Raw genomic sequence first — 20673 nt, forward strand, 5'->3', positions numbered from 1 at the left:
AGTCAACTGGCATTTTGTAAGAGAAAAAGTGCTTAGTAGAGTGATAAATATTGTACATGTGAACACAGAGAGCCCATGGACTGCTTTGTTTACTAAATGGTTGAGTCGAGGAAAAGTGGATTATATATGTAACAAGCTGGGATTATATGATATATACTCTCCAGCTTGAGGGGGAGTGTTAGAGTTGACAGTCCTGGGGTATTTGAGTCATTCCTACTTTATGAGATTGAATAGTGTCCTGTACATAAAGGGGGGCACAAAGGTCTTTGTACCTAAAAGTTAAAAATCTATATATATTACTCTGGTCAGCTGGGGAGATTGATTTTTTCTCTTCTGGAGACCAGCTGAACCATCTCTTCATCTTCTCCTCTCTTTCTCTCTTCCTTTCTTCGTCTTCTTTCTCCCTTCTTCTCTCTTTCCTTTTTTATTTCAAGAAGTAAATCAGGTCTCATTGAATAGACCAGACTTGAGGGAGAGATCCTTGCTTAGGTTTTCCTCCCCCTTTCTAGAAATGGTGGTGAGGGAACCATCAGCTACCCTCACCTTGTCTTGTCCAAAAAAAATCTGATATGTAGTGAACAATGAGGACTGATGTGTTATGTGGTTGGTGGCACCTGAATCAATGATCCAAGAATGAGACTGAAGGGAACTAGAGACACTATGGGCAGAAGTTGTACCAATCTTAACAAAAGAGGAGGAAGTGGGGTATTTCTCAACTGATCTGTTTCTCGAGTAAGGATTTTCACCTTATCAGCAATAAAATCCAAGAAGTTACCTTACTAGCAGGAATAGTGTTCTGTCCCTTTGGTAAAGTAGTAACTGATATGCATGTTTCTCAGTTTCTGAACCATTCTGCAACATTAGAAGTAGCAACATTACCTTCTGACACCTGTCCCTTATGAGGTTTACCTTTTATCAGTGCAGCTGGTTTTAGGTCTGGATGAAGTGTCTAACAAGTATCCCTAGTATGTTTCTCTCCCTCACAATGAGAGCACTTCAGGTGCTTCTTATAACCATTTTTTCTTGTAGGATATGTGGAAATCAGGGATGATTGCTCAAAGGACTAAGATTGACTCTAAAACTTCTGCAAATCTGGTAGTTCATCTCACTCCAGTATATGTGACCGAATGTTCCCATACATAGGGTCCAAACCTGCCAAGACTCTCCCCTCCTCTACTTGCTTATCATACTTCTTTTGCTTCAATGCACCAATTTCCTGAGTCAATTTTGTAGATCCTAACATTCCTTTTTTTTTTTTTCGTTGTGCATAGGTTGTGGAAATTTCCTCAAATCTTTGATGCAGTGGGGAAATGCTGAACAGTCCTGGCAACTCTTACTGTCATAGAGGCAAGTAACCAGGACATCATAGTCGCATTTTCCTTGCATAGCATATTCAGCCTCTTCTTCCTTGGGTTGCTTAATTTTTCTACCAATATACCCATTATACCTCTGGAAAAAATAACTTTGCTGAAATTGACCATTCCCTGAAGTTTTATTCATCTAACAGCACATTGGTAATCTGTAGACTGTGTAGGTTAGAGTTCTCTAGGTTAGAACCCTTCCCGGTTGGTCTAGTGCCCTTAGTTGCACATCTCCTGAAAATGAAGACATCCTTGAGTTTCATACAATAAACAACTGCTACTAATGTTAAAGGAAACTGAGATGTGGGGGATTGAAGCACTTAACAAACCTGAGACCCTTCTTTTTTTTATCAGCAAAAAAGTTTTATTAAATATTAAAGATTAAAACTTGGTACAACTGTAGGACGATTCCATTGTAACAAAAGTTTACAAGTTTTCCTAGAATAGATTCAGTCTGCCTACTCCCTGTTTAGCTAGAACATCTGCTACCCCATTTAGCTCTTCTCACCCAGCTGAAATTTGAATTTAATTGCTTTGCTATGACATCAATTTCCCTAAAAGCATGTCTATATTTCCAAGGTGCTGCTTTTTTTTGCTTTGCCCATTGATTTACTAGTTGAGTCACCTTCAACTTCCAAGTCTCTAAGGCCAAGCTGTTGTGCTAATCTCAATCCTTGTAGAAGTGCCAAGATTTCTGCCTTGATTGAGTCTCCTAAGCCAACTGGACCTGAATACATCACCACCACCAATCCTAGATTACTCTTCTTATATTACCCAAACACACCCTAAACTTCTCTTAGACTGTTTGGCTACTGTGAACACTGTCAACACTGCTGTCAAACCCCTAACAATGCATTTGACTGCTGGGAAGACTGTCAACACTATCTCAGACCTGCTTCTAGGTCTGAGATTTATCAGACCTCTCTAGTAGCTGGGTGGCTACAATTGTCAAACTTACCCTAATTGGGCATGAAGCTAGGGACCTCCCCTTGGTCTTGGCTTCCAAAGAAAAAGCCTAAAACAGAGTTCTAGTTAGGTGATCGGTTCTAGGGTTTGTTTTAGAACCCCAATTAGAAAACAGAGACAGGAGAAGTGAAAGATAGGAAAGAAGTGCAGATCAACCCAGTCAAGGAGTGATCTTCAGAGCTCTGGTACCATATTTTCTTGTGCATCCTTATTTAAATCGTTAGTGTTGCCCAACCCCCCTCCACTGTCTTTTCCTGTGAAGTGTAAAGTGAGTCTGGTGTGCTCCTAAGTCCTATCCCTCCAAAAGTTGGTGCCTTATTCTGGGACGTCTTTCATGGAAGCATTCATACCCATGATTTATTGCAAAGATAGAGACCCAACCGGTGTATTATGTGCAAACCAAATGGTGTGAATGCATACCACTTATTAATCTCTTGTCCATTTGTCTACTGTATTTGAGATTGGTTTCTTGCTTGTTTAGGATGCAGGTAGACTCTTCCTATTAGCTTGGACACGTTGTTTCATGTGACTACATTCAGGTGCCCAAAGAAAAGAGGTAGAATCATGTGGAGATGCACAAGAGCTGCAGTACTTTGGACTTTGTGGAAGGAAGGGAAGACAAGAATTTTTAATGTGAAAGAAAGAAGCAAGGAGGCAATTATTGAAAGCATCACATTGAGGGTAGCACATTGGGTCAAGAATATGGACTTGTTTTCAGACTTCACAATTGATGATCTTTTCAAAAACTGGGGTGCAATTCCAGGTTCATCTAAAAAGCCAAAATAAAGAAGGATTGGAGACCACCATAAAGGGGGTAGGGGGTGGTTGAAGTTGCATTTTGATGAAAGTAGTGTGGGTAACTTAGGGCCATTTGGAATTGAGGGAGTAATAAAGGATGAGAATGATACTTACAAAAAAATAAATGGTGAGAATGGGGTTGTACTTGCAATTCGGGTCCAATAGGGGAAGGAAGTTCTATCAGGGCAGAGCTTATGACAGCAGTGTTTTGGGTGCAAAAGTTTCAGGAAATGGGGGTTGATAGATTGATTAATGAAGGTGTCTCCAAAATGATTATTAGTTGGTTAATTAAGTGCAATAATGCTAATTGGAGTTACAGAAATGAAATCAGATGCTTTAAATGATTCTCAAGGGATATGCAATTAGAAATCCAATAGGCACAAAGATCAGCGAACAATTTGGTAGATTGGTTAGCTAAAGAAGGGGCTAGTAGGCAATAGTTATTTTGGGTTCAAATGTAAAAGGTGTGTTTTTGGGTGAGATAGCAGGGGCCATGCTCACAAAATCTCTTTGAAATGTAATCTCACAACGTCTTGTTGAACTTACTAATTGCTTAATTGATGGATTTCTTGATCTTTGTTACTGGTAAAAAAACAGAGGATTCTCAATCTAATAAAAATATGGTATCAGATCAGAAGATACAAAAGTCAAGATGGCAAGTAAGTGACATATGTAAAGAAGAGAAGATTGCTAAAAGGATGCACAGAGATGCTATTAGGTCTCTTAGTCTAATATTATTCATATACACAGTTTTGCAATGTTTTTTGAGTCTGCAATTGGTTTTTTACTAACAATTCCATGTTTTTAGAAATTTTCCTTGATTTGTTTTGATTCTCCAGATATTTTCACAAAATTAGCAAAATATCCTCGAAATTTCCCAATATATACATGGTGAAATATCTACTCATGTTGAAGAAACTATGGGGTTGGTTGAGCTCTATGATGTTATGTAGATTCTTGATATTGAAAGGAGCAGGATTTCTAAGTTGTAGGACTAAATCTAGAATGTAATATTACTAGGAAGCACAAATGAAGTCCAATCCCTGGTTCACAGTGAACAGAGCAGCAAGCATGTAATACTCTAGGTGCCCTTGCTTATGTCAGTGTGAATCCCAAGATGTCACCATCGCCAGTTGATTGAGCAGGGGAAGAGAAATTGTATGTCATTTTTACAAGAAACCCAAGCATACAAGGGAGACTTGTTGGAAGTTGCAACACAATCTTAAGCTTGCAATTTCAAGACCAACAAGAGGGGTTCATTAACTGAATTTAGACCAGCCAAGAAGACAAAGACTCTCCTGAGAAAGTAACTTTCTATATGCTGAAGCATCATCTTCACTTTTCCAATCAATGGTTCTGTAAACGGCTTGTCACCTTGCTTTAGGCTGATGATTCAAGTTGAATTTGATAGATTCTAGAATAATGCTTTCGTTCAGAGTAAGCTGATTTTGCTTGGTCTCCTTAGCCATTTCAGCCCACATGAATGTGCAAAGCTTTTTTGACTATTTTGCTGGTAACTGGACAAAGAAGAGGGGAAGAGAAGCAGTTATTGAGGTAATCACCGTAAGCATAGTTTACTAGGTGAAATGTATGGCAATTTTTGAAGATAACCCTATAACGGATTTGCTGAATAACTGAAAGGAAGTGGCATCCTTAGCTCCTAGTAAAAATGTTCCCCATCCTTTGTGGACTCCACCAGCTTTTGGCTTCACTAAGTTGAACTTTGATGGCAGTAGTGAGAGAAACCCCAGCCCTTCAGGTATTGGAGGAGTTTTTATTAATGAGGAAGGTGAGGTTACTGCTATGTTTTCAGGCCCAATTGGGGAAGAGGACTCACTCCAAGCTGAAATTATGGATGTTTTGGAAGGTGAAAAAAGGGTCAGGAGCATCAATAGATTGATCGTTGAAGGAGATTCGAAGCTGGTAATAGAATGGTTATAAAAGGAGGATAATGGCATGTGGAGCTACATTAATGAAAGAAGGATTATTAAGTGGACGACTCATGGTATGGAAATGAGACTGCAGTTGATCAAAAGGTGTGCAAACTCTTTTGCAGATGCACTTGCTAAACAAGTGATGAGAAGGAATCAAATGTTCTTGGCTACATTGTAATTTTACTGTTGTTTATTTATTTATTTATTTATCTATTTTTTTTTTTGGGGGGGGGGGAGTTAAGTAAGTTTATCTCCCCCCATTTTTGTACTTGTTTCTCCTTTCTTTTCATTAATAAATTGATACTGTTATTGATCAAAAAAATTAAAATTGTATTTTTACTAATTAACATTGCCCAAAAAGAAGGCTTTATTCTGACAACAAGGAAAGGTATTCCAGGATCAAATTTAGCCTGCCAGTAAGGAAAGCAAGAGAAATGTGTTTCTACTTTGGGTGCAAAACCATTTCTCCACATGGATGGGGTTGCAAACTGATCTGATTAACACAATTCAAATTTGATCCATTTATAATTGGATTGAATATCAATCTCACCCCAATCTGGTCTGATATGGTATGATTCAATGAAAGTTGTTAGAGCTAGCCGAATAAGGGTAGGTTAGTCATTTTATTTCTGTTAAGTTATGTGCTTATGTGGCAATTTTAATAGAGACTTCCTGTCCCATACTTAAGTGGGGGCAGTTTAGTCTTTATACTACTAATTAGAGGCTAATCCATATTAAGGGTCGACTGATAGGGTTTAGTCTATCAAGTTCGACTGTTCTCTTCATCATCATCTTCTTCTTCTTCTTCTTCTTCTTCTCCTGGTTCGAACTACTGTAGCTACAGAACAAACATGGTATTAGAGCAAGACGTTGCTCTCTAAATCTCCTCACAGATTCGTGACCTGCTCCTTTCTATTCGTGACCTCATTTTTTTCTTCTTTTTGGGCTGAAAAATGGAGAACACAGATTTGACCTAGGTCTGAGAACACCTCGGTCCTTCTTCCTCTGCACAAAACTTGACTGTTTTTCAAGAAAAAAAATGACAACTTCAGAAGTGGATGGTCGATTGAAGCTCTCCATCGAAGGTTGGTTACCTCTTTTTTTTTGTGTTCTGTTGGTATTTCTGGGTTGAAAGCCTTCAAAATCTGCGGGGACTGATCAGAACCTAGAGGACTAGGTTGTTTGTAGCCTTGGTTCTTGGAAAAAGGTCCAAGAACAGGCTGTGCTTACAGTGGCCGAATGGTGTAAGGGTATGTTTGACCCTTTTATGTTGGTCTGTAGTTGTTTTGAAGCCTTTGTTGGTCACAAGTGACCTGAATTGAATGACAGGTTACTGCAGTGGCAGTAGTTGATGTTTTCTTTGGACTTGTAGTGCCATCTGAAAAGGTCAGACAGATCTGTACCATGTGTGGCAGCTATGGTTGTGTGGTGGTGCTTGTGATGCTCAATCTCTATTGAGCAGCTTGAAGAGGGCTTGTATGCGGTCAGTGAGTTGCTGAATTAATGTCAGTGCGATTCATGATTTTGTGAAATCAGTAGTGGTGTGAACAAGAACAAAAGTTTGTGTACCTATCAACTGTGTTTGGGGACTGCTGTAGTGTCTGGAACATCAAACTCCTAACAAAAGTACTTAGTTGGCGACCGGGAATTCAGATTAGAAGTAACATTGGAAGAGCATCATGGCAGCAATTGGAGATAGTCGTAGTGATCAGAAACCTAGTGTGGTGATTCCCTCTGACTATCTGGGTGTGCAGATGACTTCAATTAAACTTAATGGTGAGAACTATGTACCATGGGCCAAGTCAGTAGAAGTTTTTCTCAAGGCAAAGAGGAAAGTGAAACATGTAAAGGAAGATAAACCACCTGTTGACTCTTCAGGGTTTGATGACTAGGAACAGGAAGATGCCCAAATCATGACATGGTTATGGAATAGTATGGAACCCAAAATAAGTGCCAACTTTATGTTCTTAGATACAGCTAAGGACATATGGGAACATGCCAAGAAGCTTTATTCTGGGCAGGATAATACTACAAGGGTATATCAGCTTTATCAGGAGTATTTTGATCTACAGCAAGGGAATAAAACCCTAGAAGAGTACTATGCCAGTATGAAGAACCTCAGAAATGAACTCAATGTCTATCATCCCCTCACTCCAGATGTTAAGATTCAGCAACAACAGAGGGAACAACTAGATGTCACTAGGTTCTTAGTGGGGTTGAAATCAAAATATGAACCAGTTAGGGCCCAAATATTAGGGGGCTCTACTCTTCCTACACTTGAGGAAGTGTTTGCACGGCTTTGTAGGATTTCTTTGGGACCTACAGAGAATCCCACACAGTCTAACAGATCAGCATTTGTGATAGCCAGAGGAGGTGGGCGTGGTACTAAAGGGCCTCCCGAGGAGGTCGTGGTGGTTCTGTATTTGGCCGTGGTGGTGGTCGTGACTCGGGGGGAGGTCGTGGTAAAGGAAAAAGTAACTCTACAAAGAAACTTACCCATTGTGGCAGGGACGGACATTCGGTGAATTTCTGTTATGATCTCCATGGCCCTCCTTCTACATGGGCCAATCATGTAGTAGCTGGTGGGGTTGATGTTAGTGATAACCAACAGGCAGATCTAACTCCTTCCACATCTACATCTGTTTCCGGGAAGGAGATGGTGAGTGTACTGCGTGATGAGTATGAGAGGTTCCTCTAGACTATTTCATAGCATACTACTTCCACCCTTGCCCACTCAGGTATAGCTTGTCTGTCATCCAAACCCTCTCCCTAGATTTTTGACTCTGGAGCCTCTGATCACATGACCGGGACTCCAGGTGTGTTCTCTTCCCTCTCTGAAACTTCCACATCTCAAACTGTTAGCATTGCCAACAGTTCCTCTTCTCCCATCTGTGGTGTTGGTAATGTTGACACGGCTTCTCTTTATTTATCATCTGTTCTATATGTCCCTAAGTTTCCATTCAATCTTATGTCTGTTAGTAAATTAACCAGGACTCTTAATTGCTCTATTACATTTTTCCCTTCCTTTTGTGTTTTTTAGGATCTCAAGACGGGGAAGAAGATTGGTGGGGGGCATGAGGCTGGTGGATTGTATTACCTTGACAGTGGTGGATCGTCAGTTGCACTTTATACTTCACTCACTCCTCTATAGTGGCATTGTCGACTAGGACATCTATCTCTCAAGGCACTCAAGATACTGGTTTCGTCTTTGAGTCATTTGTTGTCTTTACAGTGTGAGTCGTGTCAGTATGGGAAACATCGTCGTGTTCCCTTCAGTCCTAGAGTTGAAAGTTGTATGTTGAGTCCTTTTGCTTTGGTTCATTCAGATGTTTGGGGCCCGATTAAAATAGAGTCTTATAATGGTTATAAGTATTTTGTCACTTTTATTGATGATTGTTCAAGGATGACATGGATTTATTTAATGAAAGAAATGAGTGAATTATTTTCCATTTTTCAAAAATTCCGTGCTGAAATACGTACACAATTTGGTGTTCCAATCAAAGTTCTTCGTTTAGATAACGGTCGTGAATACTTTCTTACTTCTTTTCAACAGTATTTAGAACAGCATGGCATCATTCATCAAACTTCATGTGCATCCACTCCTCAACAAAATGGGGTGGCTGAATGAAAGAATCGTCATCTCCATGAAACTACTCGGTCTATTCTTCATCATATGGGTGTTCCTAAACGATCTTGGAGTGATGCTGTACTTCGTGTTTCCTTATTAATCGGATGCCCTCCTTCATTCTTCATGGTCGGTCTCCCTCTCTATTTTCTTTCCCACCTTGTCTCCCTTTCCATTAACACCTCGTATCTTTGGCTGTGTGTGCTTTGTTCACAATTTGAGTCCTGGAATAGACAAGCTGGATGCACGCTCTATTAAGTGTGTCTTTCTTGGCTACTCTCGGACTCAAAAAGGGTACAAGTGTTACAATCCCATTACTCGGAAGTGCTATGTCTGTCCTGATGTCACCTTTTTTGAGTCTGTCCCCTTCTTCTCGGGACCTGAAGTATCCATGTCTCCACCTTTGCTTCCTCTTCCTCTTCCAGTCAGTGATCCCGTTCCAGGTGTTCCAGTTGGGGTTGACCCTTCACCTCCTCCAGTGCAGATCCCTACTGAACGACCACCGATCCGACACCTGTATACTCATCGACAGACACCGGCTCCTCCTCCATCTTCTACCTTGTCTACGGATCCTGTTGTTGCTCCTGTCCCTGAACCTTCAGGACTTGATCTTCCCATTGCTTTACGAAAAGGTAAACGTAGTTGTACCCTCCATCCCATTTCCAATTTTGTTTCAGTCTCTCGCCTTTCCGCTTCACATCTCCAGTTTGTTTCACTATTGTCATCTATTTCTATACCTAAGAATGTCCGAGAGGCTCTTAGCTCACCTGGGTGGCGGCATGCAATGGAGGAGGAACTCTCTGCCCTTTAGCATACTCACACATGGGAGATCAGTACTCTTCCACCTGGTAAGCATGTTGGTTGTAAATGGGTGTATACTGTTAAATACTTGCCAGATGGTAGTGTGAAGCGTCTGAAGGCCAGACTTTTTGCTAAAGGTTATTCACAGTTGTATGGGGTGGACTATATGGAGACCTTCTCTCCAGTGGCTAAGATTGGCTCTGTCCGTGTCTTAATTTCCCTGGCAGCTATGTACGATTAGCCCTTGTTTCAACTTGACATTAAAAATGCCTTCCTTCATGGTGACCTTATGGAGGAGGTATATATGGAGCAACCATCTGGGTTTGTTGCTCAGGGGGAGGAAGGTAAGGTGTGCAGACTGAAAAAGGCAATTTATGGGTTGAAACAATCGCCTCGTGCTTGGTTTGGGAAGTTTAGTGAAGTGGTGAAGAATTTTGGAATGAAACAATGCCATGTTGACCACTCGGTGTTCAGCTATGATTCAAAAGCCGGAAAGATTTTAGTAGTGGTCTATGTGGGTGATATTGTCATAACTGGTTGTGACAAATTGGGGATCGATAAACTAATGGTCTTTCTGCAAAATCATTTTCAAACGAAAGACCTTGGGACATTGAAGTATTTCTTGGGTATAGAAGTTGCTAGATCAAGACAAGGTGTAAACCTATGCCAAAGAAAATATGTTCTTGATCTGCTGGATGAAGCAGGATTATTAGGTACAAAACCGGCTGAAACTCCCATGGAGCCAAATGCTAAGTTGAGCAGTGATACAGGAGAAATTTTTGATGATCCTGGAAGGTATAGACGACTAGTGGGGAAGCTGAACTATTTGACTATCACGAGACCAGACATCTCCTTTGCAGTCAGTGTGGTGTGCCAATTTATGCAGAACCCTTGGATACCTCACTAGGATGCAGTTCTTAGAATTGTAAGGTACCTGAAGGGAGCTCCAGGCCGTGGGTTATTGTACAAACCAGGAGGAAAACATGAAGTAATTGGGTATACAGATGCAGATTGGGCAGGCTCTGTGTCTGATAGAAGATCTACTATAGGTTACTTCACATTTCTTGGAGGAAATCTTGTGACATGGAAGAGTAAGAAGCAGACGGTTGTGGCAAGGAGCAGTGCTGAAGCCGAATACAGAGCCATGGCACACACTACATGTGAATTAGTATGGCTGAGGAATCTCCTACAAGAAATCGGGTTTTCCATGGACAGACCTATGAAATTGTACTATGACAATCAAGTTGCACTCCACATCTCATCCAACCCTGTTTTTCATGAGAGAACAAAGCACATAGAGATTGATTGCCACTTTGTGAGGGAGAAGGCCCTTACTGGAGAGATAAGCACAGAACATGTGGGCTCAGGTGATCAATGGGAAGATTTGTTTACAAAAGGCTTAAGCTTAGGGAGAGTGAACTATATATGTAACAAGCTGGGATTATATGACATATATTCTCCAGCTTGAGGGGGAATGTTAGAGCTAGCCGAATAAGGGTAGATTAGTCATTTTATTTCTGTTAAGTTATGCACTTATGTGGCAGTTTTAATAGAGACTTCCTGTCCCATACTTAAGTGGGGGCAGTTTAGTCTTTATACTACTAATTAGAGGCTAATCCATATTAAGGGTCAACTGATCGGGTTTAGTCTATCAAGTTCGACGGTTCTCTTCATCTTCTTCTTCTTCGTCTTCTTCTCTTCTCCTGGTTTGAACTACTGTAGCTACAGAACAAACAAAAGTATTTAATCAAAACGACAACTTCTTAATTAAGATTCTAGACACTTTCTCACAGTAGTACTTGCTAATAGTTTTCCTAAAGCAATTCAGCTGATCCAGATAACTACAAACCTACCATGTTATGGTGCATAGATATCAATGCAATGTCCGGAGAACCAGACTAGGCATAGAACCAGAGAAGGGAGATGTTCACGGGTTAGAGGTTCAACCGGGGTCAAACTGTGATGACGTGGCATATATGTAATTATGTATATATGCTATGGTCATATAAATATTAACTTTTAATATAATTAAATATGGTGGATGGATGGCAAATTCCTTAATTTTTAAAGCAAATGATCTAGGTTCAAGTCTCTTAATTTACATTTTCTTTAAAATGTGTATGTAATAAAGTAACATATACAATAAAGTGTCATTAAATAACACAAGAGGTAGACTGGTAATTAAGCAATATATGAAAATAAGAGGTCATGAGTTCAAGTCTTGTCGAACATGTTTTAAAATTTCAATTATTTAATGGCTTCGATGGTTTCATGAAACCAGGACTGGTTTTCTGGTTAAACCGTCTAGCATAGTTGTCAAGGTGATGCCTAGGTGACAAGGTGCCCTTGGAGACTCGCCTCGCCCAGTCACCAAGTAGTTTTGCGCACTATGTTATAAAATACTTTTATATTTTATATTTTTTGGCATTATCTATACTACTTTAAAAAGCACGAATGGCCTTAAGAATATTTCTGGAATTTTCTAAAGACAAAATCTACCCCTCTATATTTAAATTTATTGATAAAAAATGAGGGAAAATAGGGTAATTGGTTCTTGATATTAAATGAGTTGAAAATAGGTAATTTAAAGATATTCAATTCATTCAATTCTCTTCATTAAATCTAACATTTAAGTTATTAACTTGCATTCATGTTCATTGAATCATATATTTAAGCCATTTTGTTTCTTCTCGTCATTAAGTTCTATTAATTAAATCCATACTTAATAAATTAGTAATTCCAAATTTTCAAAAACATAAAAGCTTATACTTTTAAAATCTACCTAGCAAAAATAGTGTTTTCATCTAGGTGGTGGTAAGAAATTAAATCATTTTGGGTCAAATGGGTTAATCCATGTTGCCACGACTAAGTAATAAAATTAAAAATAAATAAAATAAAAATTAAAAATAAGAAAATGGGGACATTTTTAACATACATATTAAACAATAATAAGTATCATAAATAAGAAATGTTTTATTAATAATGGAAATGGAATGTAAAATTTAAAACCAATTGGAAATAAAAATATTTTCCTATATTCTCTCATTAAATCCTATATTTAAGATATATTTTTCTCATCATTAAATTCTTGTAGTTAAATTCACAATATTAATTTTAATAGTATAAATATAAATATTTTGAAAAGTAATTTGAAAACAAAACCATTTTCTTCCCTTCCGGTGGTGGGCAAGCAATTCAACCATTTGGGGTCAAATGGATTAATAAATAATGCCATAATTAAATAATAAAAAATTTAAATAAATAACTATGAAATGTAAGTAGTATTTTTATTAATGATAAAAATGGAATGCCAAATTCAAAATCTACCTAGAAATTAAATGATGTCATAGTTATATAAAAAATACAAAGAATCACAAAAATAAAAAAAAAAAAGATAGAGAATTTTGGGGACATATCTAATGTTATATATTTATAAAAAATAAAATATCGGGTACATCTCTAATATTGTGCATTCATTATATTAAACAAAAATAAGTTTTATACATAAGAAATAATTTTATCAATGATGGAAATGTAATACAAAATTTAATGTCAAGCTAGAAATCAAACAATTTTTATTTTTAGATAGTGGATTAGTGGTTTGAGTCAAATGATACCATAGCCAACATGGGACTTTTAGTCCATGTTGGACACAGCAAAAAACCTATACTGAAAATAGGTTTTTCAGTTTTTCTCGCACTCCCTTTGTCTCTCAATCTCCCTCCCTTTCTCTCTCACTCTCACAGTCATCTCTCGATTTCCCGCTCCCTCAGTCTCTTCCACTCTCTCAGCTTCGGTCTATAGGCAAATCAAAACCTCTCTCTCTCTCTCCCTCTCTCTCTATTGTTCTCCCTCAATCATTCTCATTCTTCTCCTTCACTCTCCCTGTCGGTCAATATCTCCTCCCTCAATCTCTATCGTTCTCCAGTTGGTGTAAATTTCATAGCTAAGAGTTTCTTGTGATTTTTTGTCAAATTGGTGTAATAATTTTTGAACCATACCAAGTTGGTCTCATGTTCTTTTATATGATTTGATTAATACCATATAAGTGGAAGAAAATAAAACAAACGAGAGAGGGAGCGGGAGAGGAACTAAGGAGAACGATTGAAATTAAGGGAAAATGAGAGATAAACCAAGGAAGAGAATGAGAGAGATTGAGGGAGAACTATAGGTAGAGAGAGAAAATGAGAGAAATTGATATAGAGAACGTAAATACAGAAACCAAAAACCATTTTTATTTATTTTCAAATCACATAGTCGTTGAGCAGATAAAGATGACTGTGAGTGAGATGGTGTAAGGGAGATTGAGAGAGAGAGAGAGACTAAAAACTATTTTTTTGTTTTTTAATTTTCCAATCACCCAACATTAAAGGGCAATTTTAGTATAAGCTTTTTGTTGTGTCCAACATGGATTAATAGTCCCATGTTGGCAATAGCCACATAAGCCTCCGATGACATGGCAAGGGTTTTTATAATTCGAAATGTAGAACCAGTTATCAGAGTTAATTTGGTTTATGGACCAACTTGTAGCCTAATTTTAAATGTATAGCCGGCTCCGACTATAATTTTCCCTAATTTAAAACTAATCCAAAAGCAATGCTATTTTCTTATTTAGATGGTGGGTCAATGATCCAACTTTTCCAAGAAATCCATGATGTCATAATTGAATAACAAATGTTTAAGTTTATTTTTAATCATATTTTTACTTTTGTTAATTTTCAATTTCTATCTTAACTATGATATATCTAAAATTCAAGTAATTAATATGAAGAAAATTTTCTCACGTGCAATGTATGTGCTTAATTACTAGTAATTATAAAATAGGCATTATTAAACTAGAATACTCATTATATGTGTTTATGTACTAATTTCTTTTTATTATTTTCTTATTTGTTAGGGTTTAATCAACACAATATTGCTAACTGCAGTATTGAACCCATGGTTCAAAGAATCGATACACCTCTATGTATCGGCAGAGTTGTATCAGTACTTATAGCAATACTTCCCCTTCATTTTTTAATATATATATTATTTTAAGAAATGGGTTTCCGAAAACACTTGTAAACATGTGTATTGGGGCGCCAAAGATATACACCCGATACAGGGTGTATCGGGTGTATTCATTTTTGAATATACATATTATTTTAAAAAATGGGTTTTCGAAAACACTTGTGAACATGTGTATTGGGGCGCCAAAGATATACACCCGATACAGGGCATATCGTATTCGATGTTTTGATCCTTGATTGAATCCCCAAAGATTTTAGAACCTAAACCAATAAGCAAGGGAAGAACTTAAAATTTTGTCTAATCAACACATTTTCTTCTTACAGATCTTCTTCTTCCACCTTTTCTTTTCTTCTTTTCCTATAACAAAAGTAGGGGTTCAGTCCCTATATGAAAATTATGGATTTTCTTCTTTTCTTCTCATAAAATGTTGATTTTCTAAACTTAAAACATGAAATTTATACTTCTCTTATGAAAATTATGGATAACTATTAAGGAAAAATGGTTATGGAACCTAGGGAACTACGCTATGATATATGGTTTTACTTAAAAAAAATCCATCCCCCAGGCTACTAGGCGACAAGGTGTGCCCCCCCGTCGCCTAGCCTCGCCTTGGCGCCTTAAAATCTATGCCGTCCAATCAGCCGGTTTTCACCAGGTTTTTAGCAAATACGGTTATTGGGGTGTGACTGAACTGGCCAGGGCCCTGGGTCATGGTTCAACCAATCTGACCGGCCGGTCTGGTCCAGTTTCCTAAACATTAATGTCATGCATCCATTTATATCCTTGCGAGGATTAGCAATCAAAATTCCATGTTTTACATGATAGATTGAAAGAAAAATCACTGATGCAGAAAACAATAGAATGCAAGGACATGTCTTAACATGATAAGCTTGCCAAATATCATATTGGCTGAGAAAAATGGCTGATTTTCAATTCTAAAGAAATAAGCTTTTCTTATGATTTCACAATTTAAAACAAATCTAGAATTTAGGAAGTGATTCATGTTCTTTTGATATGTATGAAATTTATGCCCTATCCTAGCCTAAAAGATGGTTTATTTATTGGAGGGATGATCTCTTACAGTTTTAGAAGTTACCAACTAATACTTTGTCCAATTTTTGAAGGCACTGGGAGAAATTTGAGGACTCATACAAAGTCATGATATTCTCACATGGTGATAGATGCTGGAATGGGCCTGATAGAAGCTTGAAGGTACCAGAAACCATTGTATATCCCTACTGTGAGGATCTTCTGAGATGTGAACATTCATAGCTACCCCTTTTTTATTTCCCAGACCATAAAAATCCTGGATCCTGATGGGTTGTTCATAGTGTAAAGCCACACCAGTCAAGTACACCATGTGATATTGTCAATGCAGTGATTTAAAAGGAATGCCTGGGTTTTTACATTCTTGAATATGTTTTATATGTTTGATTTTATTTTTAAATTTTCATTTGAATATGTTTTACATGTTATATTTATATATTTTAATTTTAAATAATAGGTTTTTTGAAACATTTATTTTAAATTTTAAGTTTATATTTTAATTAATATTATGTTTAATATTTTTTTTTATTTTTGGCATTTTTTTGCCTTGTGCCTTGGGTGCAAATTGCCCCTAGTGCTTTTGAAACACTGTCAATGACTATGCAGACTATTTCTTTCTCTGACCAAGAGATGTGCTTTGTTGAAGACTGGTGTGGTATTTGGGCTATGAACAATTCAAGCATTGGCTCAACCATGTTTCCTAGATAAAATGGCATGTCAGTTCGAGGAGATTCCAATAAGTAATCACTTGAACTGATCCTTGGAGTTTATGCAATTCTCAGCATGAATGCTTTTTACAGGTAAAGCTTAGGTGTGGATTGAAGAATGAGCTAGCTGATGTAGATGAACCCAGCCGTTGTGAGTAAGTATCCCCAACCCTCCTTGCTTGTAAAAATAAAAAAGAAAACCTCCTTTCTCTGGACTGACTCAGCTTTGTCCTCATTTCTCTTTATCCACTGTAGATATGTAGCAGTGTTGTCAACCCCTGCTCTATGCTTAGAAGAAAAGCTTAAGGTACTTTTTCTATTCAACCTAGGAGATCATTGCTATTTTTTCTGATAATTAATCTCTTCATGAAAATATGAAAAACCATGAATGTGACAGGAACTGCAAGATAAGCTAGATTTAATGAACAGAGGACAACCACAGAGCCACGATGAGCTTTAAACTGCTTGTATTTACCAGGAATGCGCTCAGGCATTTGAATGGGAGCACTATAGAGATTTCTTGATGTAGAGATGTTCAAAGGGTCTTTTGGGGCCAGTCATCTGGAGACTACAAGCCAAATGTGTAGTAGCCTCCTTAAGTTTTTTCGATTTTTTAGCTAGTTTAGCATTAGAGTTGTAATTCTCTCCAAAGATGACTCAATAGTGAGCTAACTTTTGATTCTAATATTAACCAGTCTTGCATCCAACCTTGCTGAGATTTTTCACCATTACAAATTGGTGTGGTCAGTTTTATGTCAGTGATTTTCCGCTGTATTGAGACCTCATCAATAGTAAGGCTTAAGGTAATGAGATATATCTTCCATACTAAAGAAATTCAGCATATCAAATTGTTAAACACGGTAAAATCCTTTATTTCACTGTACTGCAATATTGAATCGAATTCGATTGGAATCTGGCACAAATCCAACGGACAAAATCTGATTCACTTCTTTTGGTAAGAAGATTCAAATTTGAATATGAACGAATCAAATATGGATCTTCTTATATATTATTCAATACTTTTGCAGCCCTAAGTGTTGCCCCAGGCCTGGCCCTAAAATGTGTTGGCTGATGAGGCTGTCTATAAATGATGACCTTGTATGCAAGGTTCAAAATATTGATATGCCTGATATGCCGGTAGGTGTATCGGTTTCCATGTTGACCTAAAATGGGGACATGTGGAATCGGTTTCCATGTTGACTGAAACATGGTATGGCCGGAATGGCCCCACTTTCAAACATTCCACCCTATGCTACGCTTGAAACATTCAGCCAAGGTTTAAAGTATTGGAAACGCAAAATATCAAGATACACTTTGGAAACGTATAGATACAGACAAAAAATCAAGATACGCATGGATACACTAGAAAATCCAAAAAAAAAAAATCCTTAAAAATGTTAGTAATAATAAAAATGAGTTTTATGTGAGTATAACTAATTTATTTAAACATAAAAATCATTCTTTAATGATTTATATAAAGTATCGGGATATAATTAGTAACCATTGAAAAATAATAGAAGAACTAAAATGTGTGCGTGTATATATATATATATATATATATATATATACTAATATTTATTAGTTGATATTTCCTTGAAATCATTTATTAATTAATATTTATTATATATAGATTTAGATAATATTTATTATGTATACAAGTTAATATATACCTTAATTTTTAATAAATAAATATAACTTGTATTCATCTTATTATTATATAAATATTAATAATCAAATTTATAGAATTTGTTGGGAAACATCCACCAAGGCAAGAAAGGTTACTTTAAGTATAAAAAAAACGACATTCTAATAAGTAATTAAGGTTGGCATAACGGTTAATTAATTATTGTTATAAGCAAGTGACTTGAGTTCAAAACTTGTTACCTTTGGTTTGTGATTTTTAACAAGTTATTTCACTTAAATAACATTTAATGACATATTAAATGCTGTAATCAAAGGTAACTTAAATGAGAATTTAATTAAATTATATTAGCATTTGTGACGTCTCAAACTTTAAGACTTAATTAAAATTGATATTAATGAGAGAGAGAAGGGATAATTTAAAAAGAAGAGGGAAACTAAATTCGGGTGATACATAATGTGTATCGGCACATTTCGGTTTGTATCGGCTGATACAAAGCTGATATGGATCCGTATTAGTCCAATACGGACGAAAAAATATGAAACATGTAATTATATATGTTCCATGTATCGGAACTCTTCCGAAACGATACGTATCGGCTAATACGTTGCAAAATTTAAAACCTTGCATTCAGACATTTAAATTTTAAAAGGTCATCATTTATAGAACACCCCCTATAGTTTTACTAAAACTTATCATTTACTAAAACATCCTTGTTTCACAGTTTTACTAAAACTCTTCCAATAGTTTACATTTTATTAAAACACCCCCTATAGTTTGCAACTAATTTACTTAATCAACTTTCCATTAGACAGAAGTGGAAAATGATATTTTTAACACCACATATGTTGAAACAAATTTAATCAAAAGAAAATAAAAAACGGAGATTTCATTCATATCCCTGCTAAAACATGGGCAACCACTATTTCATCAATTGTTCCATTGTTTTCTCTTCGTTTTGCTAAAAACCATACATTTTTCTTTCTAAAAGCTTGATCTAAAGTATTAGGGGTACATTTGGACACAGGCTCATGCCTTTAAACATTTTCTACTTGGTTTAATCAGTTGCAAACTATAGGGGGTGTATTTAAACACAAACTATAGGTAGGCTTTAGTAAATCCATGAAATTAGGGGTATGTTTCAATAAATGACCCATTTTAAAATGTCCTACCTTTCTTGCCTTTTATGAATCTCACATTTAATGCCTTCTAACATTGCACTTAACTCATATCGGAACATCTATTTATATTCCATTTAATCTACATGTATATCAAAATAGCTCAAGTAGGCAACCATTTTCAAGATTGTCCTATTATCTCTTGTTAATTAGGCCATTGCCCATGGCCCTCTCTCCTCCAAATAACTCATGCCACCAATTCTCTTTCTTATCAATTACTTTATTAAATTTCGTAGTTCTATGTTATATCCAATAATTCTTATAGCAAAAACAAAAAACAAAAAGGAGAAAAACACTAAGAAAAGAACTTGAACCTAGATATCTAAGTTAAATGATAATAAATCTATGACCAAATTATGCTCAAGTAGGGAGGGATTCGAGGTGAGCTGAGTTCGATTCAGGAAAAAAAAATGAGGCTCAAGTCCGAGTTCAACCAAGATTCAAGCTAGATACATGAGCTCAATTCGGCTTGACTCAAAATCTCATATGTTTAATCTCAACTTGGCTTGACTTCACTAGTGAACCGAGCTTCATATAAAAATAAAAAAGTTATACATATAAAAAATAAAAAATATGATATATAAGGTAAACTTGATTAGGTTTGCGAGCTTCAAGAGATGATTTTTATTAGGATGGTTTGAATAGCAAATAAGCATGTATATTGGACTTATGTTTAGCTCGAAGCTCAATTTAGACCAAGCTGAATCAAGCTATTTACAAGCCAAACTCAAATAGCTTGTGAAAAACTTGGTTCGTATCTACCCCAATGTTGAAGGTTCAATTAAAATTAATAAAAATAATTAGTTTTACAAATAAATTAATAAAAATAATAATCTTATAAAATTAATTTTTCTATGAGAAATTTATTAATTTTAAAACTAATTTTTATTAATTTAAATTCCATTTAAAATATTTACATAAATAAAGCTATATAGTAGGCCTACGGCCTAACCTGGCCCATGATGAAACCTAATTAAGAATGTCATAGGCAAATGCATACTAAATCCTAAACGATTTATTTATAGCCTTAGTTTTGTCATTCAAAAATAATAATGAGGCATAATGAAAAGTCAAGGTATGTTTAAGAGAAGTTTATAACAAACCTTTAAATGTGTATGCATTTTAACATTTGGGCTGCTTTTGTTTTTGGGGTGTAAATACTTATCGATGTAAAAGTAACCAATGGAGTTCAACACCCATCAATTTAAATGAATGACCAATTGTAACTTTGAAAAGTGTGATTATTGATGTAAATATTTACATTGATTTTATCGATGTTGTATTTACATCGGTTATCGATGTAAAACTCTATCATGAGTGGAGTTTACATCGATTTTCGATATAAAACTACACTCCATCCAAATGCCGACAAATACAGCCTAGGAGTAAAGTTTTACACCGATCTACATTTACACCAAAAAAAAAATGCAGCCTTGGGTTAATCATGTTTATTTTTAGAGTTATTCAACCCATAGGTTTTGACTCAATTGGTCATATGCATCCTTCAAAGGCAAATTTACCAAAGAAGGAATCATTCTCTGGTAAAATTTTTCGGCACTTGAATTACTAAACATGGTACCTTCTACATGGGGAAAAACCTTTCA

The 20673-nt window shown here is 36.4% G+C and overlaps 1 protein-coding gene across 7 annotated transcripts in view; it reads left to right on the forward strand.

The window, feature by feature from the left end:
- LOC148855683 (glucosidase 2 subunit beta-like) overlaps positions 1-17083 on the forward strand; it is an 85313-nt gene extending 68230 nt beyond the window's left edge. For 4 of the 7 annotated variants that reach the window (XM_088984186.1, XM_088984187.1, XM_088984189.1 and 1 more), the window contains 4 exons: positions 15620-15722; positions 16343-16404; positions 16505-16556; positions 16647-17083. In XM_088984186.1, coding sequence (XP_088840312.1) covers positions 15620-15722; positions 16343-16404; positions 16505-16556; positions 16647-16709 — 280 coding nt within the window. In that variant the 3' untranslated portion in view covers positions 16710-17083. The remainder of the gene's footprint in view (positions 1-15619; positions 15723-16342; positions 16405-16504; positions 16557-16646) is intronic. The other 3 variants (XM_088984188.1, XM_088984191.1, XM_088984192.1) reach the window with 1 other exon arrangement.
- The last annotated feature ends 3590 nt before the right edge of the window (positions 17084-20673 follow it).

The sequence above is a fragment of the Nelumbo lutea genome, chromosome 4 (assembly GCF_056320005.1).
Source record: "Nelumbo lutea isolate HS-2025 chromosome 4, American lotus-T2T, whole genome shotgun sequence".
Classification (NCBI taxonomy): Eukaryota; Viridiplantae; Streptophyta; class Magnoliopsida; order Proteales; family Nelumbonaceae; genus Nelumbo; species Nelumbo lutea.